General features: G+C 37.1%; 1 protein-coding gene across 1 annotated transcript; it reads left to right on the forward strand.

Moving 5' to 3' along the window:
* Positions 2782-3219, forward strand: LOC104763181. The gene is made up of 2 exons (XM_010486589.1): positions 2782-2787; positions 2842-3219. The coding sequence occupies exons 1-2, from the start codon at positions 2782-2784 to the stop codon at positions 3217-3219; spliced, it is 384 nt and encodes a 127-aa protein (XP_010484891.1).

Consider the following 8346-nt stretch of genomic DNA (forward strand, 5'->3'; position numbering starts at 1 on the left):
CTTTGGTGGAGTAGAGGAGCAGACATGAGAGCCATAGGCGAGGATGAAGGCAAGGTTCAAGAAGTAGTTATCTCGTCAATAAAATGAAAGGCATGTATTTTTATATAAAAATTGAGAATTCAATAAGAGAAGCAGGCCACAACTTGAGCTTGTCTAGCTTGGTCCTACTTGTAGTTCGTGGCTGGAGCAGGAATGAAGTATTCCAACCCATCTCTCTCGATATTTGGTTGCTTAGGGTAATTGGTTGTGTGACTAAGTACCAAGATGAGGTGGTGTTTGGGATATGAGTTTTCGTGAGACGCATTACTAATAGTGGAGAGTTTCTAAAAATAGAAGTTTCTAAAAATGGAAGTTTCCAGAAATAGAAAGTGTTGAGATAGATCTAGTCGGGAGATACTCGTTGGCATCAGACTTGTTTGATCAAGGCCGTGAGGGCCAAACTTATGTGATACCAATAGCTAGATGGACTTTGTGGCCAAAAAGTGGGAGTGGTATGTTTGCTTCAGATAACGATCCGAGAGCACGCATTAGGGTGATGACCCAAAAAATGGGATTTTGGAGATTCCCTGGATACTGTAGTTATGGGCCGCGGCTCGGCAGTGAGCCGGTATGTCTTGAAGGTTGCGAACTACGATCAGGGGGAGTGGGTGAGAGTGACTTCCTGGATGGAGAAGCTTGAGGAGGTTAGCCTGATGGCGAGCCTACATGATTTTTGGTTGCGACCGTAGACGGGAGAAGCACTGGATTGTGAGCAAATAACGTCTAGGATATGAGTATATTGACTAGAGGGAGACCTCGAGGTTTCAGTCGGAAGTGTGCTGGCTGTTGCAACAGTTGCATGGTAAACCTTGCCTAACAATGTTTAGTCCGGTTAGTGGACGTGTTGCAGGATTCGAGAAGTAATCTTTGTTGGTGGAGGAGAATTTTAACATCCGCGAACCAAAAAGTGTGGTTTGGAGGTAGGTGTCGATCATCACCAGGGGGAATGTCGATTGACACCAGCTATTTCTGGTTTGACCGGATTGAATTAAATTGTCGATTTGGGTCAGTTTGGTTTAAGTGGAATCCAAACCGAGTATTTAAGGGAAAAATCGACCTAAGTCGTCGGTTGGTTGTTTGGCCGCCGTTTCTAGATAGAACGCTTGAGATTTTGGTGGTTTTTGGGCTTTTCTTGGCTGATTTGATGAGATCTGTTGCTGTGGAAGGGAGTGTTGTTGCTAGGGACGAAGGAGAAGCTTCCTAAGTTGTTGGATTCATCGTTTTTAGGTCAAATCTTTCTGCAAAAGAGGTGAGTGCATGACCATGGCTGATCTAAGCCTGACATCTCTTTTCTATTGCTTGTTTTATACTGTTTGTAGTGTTTTACCAGTATCAAATCCAAGAATGCTGGTTGCGCGGTGTTGGGTTGAAGGATGCCTTTGGAGAGTTCGTGCATCTAGAAAAGGGGATGAGCCGGATTTTCATGTTCGTTTATACGATTCAGAACACTCATGTTCTGTGACGGAATGTTCTAATCGATCCCGTCAAGCAATATCTGGTCTATTGGCAGGTCTTTATAGGGACTATCTTGGTGATCTTGGTCCAGAAGTTAAACCTAAAGTGTCGGAGTCATTTTCAACAAGCAATTTAGCATGAAGGTAATTACTCTGTCTTGGTTGACTTAATGATTTATAAGGCTGATTGATATGAATGTCTTGACTGAGTTATTTACTTATTATGGCTGGTTTTTTTATTCTCTACAGCTGACTTATATGAATGTATTGATTGAGTTATTTATATTTTATGGCTGATTTATTAATTTGTTGGTGTCGACAGATGGGTTATTGGAAGGCATATCGGTTGCTGCGGTTTGCAAGGGAGATCGATCAGGGAACTCCTGAGGAAAGTTTTAGCGAATTGCCTTCTTACCTATACATGGTAAGAAGGGAAAATCCAGGTACAATCACGCGTCTCCAAATAGATGATGAAGAAAGGTTCAAATATGTTTTTATTGCTTTTGGTGCGAGTGTTGATGGGTTTGCTTTCATGCGCAAAGTTATTGTTGTCGACGGTACGTTTCTCCATGGTAGTTACAAAGGGACGCTTCTAACAGCCCTACCTCAGGATGGTAACTTTCAAATTTTCCCAATAGCTTTCGCTATTGTTGACACTGAAAATGATGAGTCTTGGCGTTGGTTTTTTACACAACTCAAAAATGCCATTCCTGACGAAAAGGATCTTGTGATAATCTCCGACAGACATAAGTCAATAGGGAAAGCGATTGGTGAAGTGTATCCGTTGGCTTCCTGTGGAATTTGCACTTACCATCTGTATAAGAACATTTTGGTGAAGTTCAAAGGAAAGCATTTGTTCCCTCTGGTGAAAAAAGCGGCAAGGTGTTTTAGGCTGTCTGATTTTAATGAGGCTTTGAATGAGATTGAAGTAGTTCATCCCGAACTACATGCATACCTCCAAAGAGCTGGTGTCCGAATGTGGGCGCGTGTTCATTTCCCGGGTGAAAGGTACAATTTAATGACAACGAATATTGTCGAATCAATGAACAAAGCACTGTCAAATGCTAGAAGTCTTCCCATAGTTCGACTGCTAGAATCGATACAGAATATGATGACTAGATGGTGTTCTGAATGGAGAGAGAATGCGCAATCACAGCTAACAACGCTCACTCGAGGTGTTGAGAAACTGTTACAGGTAAGTTTACATAAGTCAGTCGTCAATGCTGATAACTCAGCCATAATAGTTTCCGTATCTCAGCTCTAATTGTTTCATATATCAGCCATAACGATGCAGGTACAAACGATTGATGCTGTACGTGTGCAACTTACATATGGAACATCTTTGCAGGTTGTAAATTTGGAACTAAAAAAATGCACATGTCGTCGTTTCGATCATGAGAAAATACCATGCATCAATGCAATCGCAGCTGTAGAGCATAAGGATGTGTCTCGTATATCCCTGTGCGATCCGAAATTTATGAGTGTCGATTTGGTTAACGGATGGGGTGGTTCAATCATGCCTCCAAATGAATCAGTCCCGGTTCCTGTTGCTGTGGATATTCAACCGTGCTTGCCTCCGATTGTTGTGAACCCGCAAGGAAGACCCAAGAAGCGTAGGATTAAATCATCTTTGGAAGTGGCCATTGGAAAAAAACGTCCTAGGAAGCAACACGCAAGTTCGCGATGTAAGCAAGTTGGGCACAATGTGAAAAATTGTCGGATGTAGTTAGGGAGATTTGTTTTATTTTGTGTAATAACTAAGCCGTCAAGTCATATAAACCAATCGTTTTCTTGCAGATTGTTCCTTTTGATAACTCAACCGTCAAGTCATATATATCAGCTATATACTTTCAGATTGTTTCTTGTGATAACTAAGCCATTACTTACTATAACCCAGCCATCAACGAGATCTTTCATTTTCCCGTAAAGCTATAACTCAGCCGTTAAGCAATATTTTGGCGGGAAACCATAAGTTAACCTAATAATAGACGAGACCTTTCTTTTGATAACTCAGCCATTATAGATTTTTCATTTTGATAACTCAGCCGTTATTCACTATAACTCAGCCATCACATGAATCGACGTGACCTTTCGTTTTTCCGTAAAATTATAACTCGGTCGTCACTTTATTATATCTGAGTCTCAAAGTGAGAATATATACTAAAATGTGGAAGCATAAAAGGTGGATACATAGAACATATATAGTTAAACAAAAAAGGGACCTTTAATACAAGAAAAAGATACTAGCCGAAGAAATGTAAAATACTTATTTTAGAGTCACGAGTTGATAAGGTAAAACTGGAAATGGAAACCCTAAAGGTAACAGTTTTTGCACATGATTTCATAGTCTCCATAGCGGAGAGAATGGAAACCATAATCCAAAGCACACATCCAAGCACAAACGGGTGAAGGGAGTAACAGGCTGTCAAGATAGAGAAGGGAGGTTGTGTATGAGTTTTTCCAGGCCGTCTTATAACAAGATAACTCAAACAGAAAATCATCACCGGTTGCCATGGTACCCGAAGACATCAGAGGATAATGATGTGCATCAAACAGCTGGAGGTAATGGACGGCCACAACCTCATTCCCTTGACAAATACTTAGTATCCTACATGCTATGGTGGCATCAACATCGGCCAGTACAATACGACTGAGAATATCAATCCCACGCATGATATCTCTATCCTCAGCCACAACCCTTAGCATTTCGTAGTAGATGGCAATGGGGTTGCCGGCGTCAAAGCATTCGACGAAGAAAGGCATGTACCACCCTTCAATCTGGAGGCCACCATGAGGGGCATTGGATGTGTTGAGTTGTGATGGATCAGTACAAAGGAAATAGATAGCAGCTGTCTTCAGAACTTCTTTACTGTATACTGCATTTCTTCCCCTACGAACAGCCCTTAAAATAGAACCAAGTGACCACCATTCATCTTCTGCAGCAAGGGACACGATTTTTATGAAAACATCGTCGGGGAGATCCTGCAATAAGGGTGCTCGAGTGGACATAGTGCTGTAAAAAATAATTTTATTCTAGTTTGTAGTTGAGAGGTAATAGACTAAAGAAACGAGAATATTATAACTCAATCACTTGGTTCTATTTGTAGCTGAGAGGTAATTCTTTCATAATTTTATTGTGAAGCAATATTTTGACAGGAAACCATAATTAAATCCTGTAATAGACGCAGCGACGAGACCTTTACGGATTTATATCAGCCATCGACTTCCAGATTATTACTAGTGATAACTCAGCCATTAATTACGATAACTCAAACATTAATTACGATAACTCAGCCATCACATGAATCGACGAGACCTTTCGTTTTCCCGTAAAACTATAACTCAGCCATTAAGCAATATTTTGGCGGAAAACCATAAGTTAACCTAATAATAGACGCGACCTTTCGTTTTCCTATTGTTTTTCTTTTATATTCTCCTCATTCATATGTCTGACTCTCTTTCATCTCATTCTTCGTTTCTATTGTTTCTCTTTATACTTTCCTAAATCACAGATCTTTCTATTTGTTACATCTTCCTATCGACATGGAAATTGTTCCTCATATTGATGGACAATTTATTAGAGATGTCCAAGCGATCATTTGCGCCAATGATCAGGAGAATATTCCGGTTCTAAACCCTGGTGTGGGTTACTGGGTTGACAAAACCATTTTTACGTGGTTCAAGTTCCTTCACATTCTCTCTATCGCGATTGGAGGAATACTTCAACACAATTGGCACCATGCGTGGCCGACGTACTGCTTGATTCCCTTCCACTTTAAGAGACGATGGTTTCTCCTCCTCGCGGTAAGATCTCTGGACAAACTACCATATTGATATTATTCTATACTCTTATCGTTTCTTTCCTTTAATTGTAGCGTAAATACAAGTGGGATCCAAAGCATACTTTAACGGTCTGGACGCAGTTTAATTTGGTGGCTAGTACATTATAAGGAGCCCACATGCGTGCACTCAAGAAGATATGGGCGAAAGGTGTCAATAAACCCGAGATGCTGAGTAACATAGTTTGGAATAATTTGGTCGATATGTTTGAAGAATTTGGCCCTGATGATGTCGGTTTGAGAAAGTGATTTCCATTGTACTTTCGTGTCGACTTCTATATGAACTATGAACTAGGAACTAGGAACTACGATTGTGTGTTTTTTGTTTTTTTTTATTTCGTTTATGTTGTACCTTCATATTAATATAAATCGGTCGTCATTTCGACATCTCAGCCATTACGGAATGATAACTCAGCCATACAGTTCGATAATTCAACCACAATTTGAGCCAGGCACAGAATTAGTGATTTACATAACTTAGTCGTGAATAATTTACATAACTTAATCGTGAATAAGGATAACTCAGCCAAACCTCTATATATATATATATATATATATATGAATGTGTAAAAATCACTCTTAGTCTATCAATATACCTTTTTATTGGTTTTAATGATAGTAATATTCATATTTCCTTTTTAAATTTAAAATTTGAGTTATAATAATTTTAATATTCAATTGTTGAAGAAATAGGTTTACAAAAATGAAATTCGAAATTCGAATAATAATTATTTAATTATTTTGATTAATATATTGTGCATGTGAATTTGAGACAGGCACATAATTAGTGATTTTTCGCGTTTCCCTAACAACACTTTTAATATCTATTAGGAGTCTGACAGAACGAAAGATCCAGAAAAGAAAGAAGAATACATTTTCATATTAATGAGAAGACCCTAAACAATAACTCAGCCGTGATAAACTATAACTCAGCCATCACTCCAATTATAAGACTAAATAACCGACCAAACCGAACCGAACCGAACCGAAAAACTAATTTTCTCCTATTCGATTAATTATGGTTATATTCGGATTGCTATCGGTTATATTAAGTTAATCTACCAAATTTGGATAACATTTGGGTTATTAATGGGGATATATTAATCTAACCGGGCCATAACAGAAAATAACCAAAAATAACCGAAAAAATAATTTCAAAATTTTTAAATATACCACCTTAAACCAAATTACCACTTTAAACCAAACATAATATAACCAAAACCAAACTGTTAAATTAAAACCCATAATGTTGAAAATATGAATCCTAAACCCCAAACCCTAACCCTAACCCTAACCTCTAAAAGTCACATTTTGTCTATAATTATTACTTTTTATTGGTTATAATGATTGTAATATTCATTTTTCAATTCTAAATTTAAATTTTGAGTTATAATAATTTAAATTTACATATATTTCATAAGTCAGCCGTATAAGTCAATAACTCAGTCATCACTTAGTCACTTTGTCGGAATGTTTTTATTTATTTTTTTCGAATTCTGTGTTCAATATTTTAATTAGTTTGTATAATCTATAGTGAAAAAGCTGACTTTGGAGGATGTTTTACGCGTGTGGATCTGAGCGTAAACATAATTATTGTTCGGGTTTCCCCAACAACACTTTTTCCTAATATCGAGGCACATTGTAATTGGATAATTTATTAGGAATCTAACAGAAAGAAAGACCAAGAAAAAAAATAAGAATATGTTTTCATATTATTGAGGACCGTAAACAATAACTCAGCCATGATAAACGGTATCTCAGCCAACCCTTAAATTAGAAGGAATAAATAACCGACCAAATCGAACCGAATCTAAAAAATATTTTTTCCCAATTTGGTATTTTTGTATTGTATGTTTGGTTAATTTCAGTTATATTTGGCGTACTTTCGGTTATATCAGACTAATAGACTTCATTACAATATATTAACGGTTATTTATTTTGATTTATTAATCTAACCGACCCAGAACCGAAAATAACCAAAAAAAATGTAATTTTTTTTTAATAATTATTCAAATGGTAATCATATTAGTATATCCATATTACCACCTTAAACCAAACACATTAGAACCAAAATCAAACTGTTAAATTAAAAATAAATAATGTTGCTCAGCTACACCTCAAACCCTAAACCCTAACTCTAACCCTAACCCCTAAACGTCTTGTTCTTGTATGTTTGACACATTTTGACCAGAATGTTTATAAATCACTTTTTTCTATAATTATTATTTTTTATTGGTTATAATAACAGTAATATTCATTATTCCATTCAAAATTTAAATTTTGAGTTATAATAATCTTATTTTACAATTATCTCATACCTCAGCCGTGTAAGTTTGTAACTCAGCCATTACTTACTCAAAAATTTTGGCCCATTTTTAATAAAAAAATGATTTCAAAAATTTCAATTCAAACTTTTGAATTCCTTTTTAATAATAAATTGTTTAAAATATATTTATTACGCGTGTGGATGATAACAATAAACATAATTATTGTTTGCGTCTTCCCAACAACACTTTTTTGTATTCCCGAGCGGGTATATAATAAATTAATATGACCGTTGAATAACTCAGACATAACACCATTAATATGGCCGTTGCATAACTCAGCCGTAACATCAATGTTAATTTAACCGACTACGCCAAGTATATGACTGTGAAACTACGTCGTTCGATATATTGTTTAAGTATAAATTATGGGATTTGTTGTGATTTATTTCTTTAGTTAGTAATCGAGATCGAGTCAAGATGATGGCAAATAGAGATATCTACGGCGGCAACTCCAGGGCTGATGAGAAAACTGATTCTGAAGCACTAGCTGAGGTAGATCTCTGGACTATCTGAAATTTCAAAGCGTTATTTTAATATTGTGTTTGTGGAACTGTAGGAGCTCAATCGTAATGAAATAAATATGAAAATGAGGTACGGAGAAATCCGGAGGCGTGACAAGGGCGTTCCAATCAGATGTAATTGCAGTGCGGTGCTTCTCGTTGCCACTTCTAATGATCCTAGCATGAG

This window comes from Camelina sativa, chromosome 18 (assembly GCF_000633955.1).
Source record: "Camelina sativa cultivar DH55 chromosome 18, Cs, whole genome shotgun sequence".
Taxonomy (NCBI): Eukaryota; Viridiplantae; Streptophyta; class Magnoliopsida; order Brassicales; family Brassicaceae; genus Camelina; species Camelina sativa.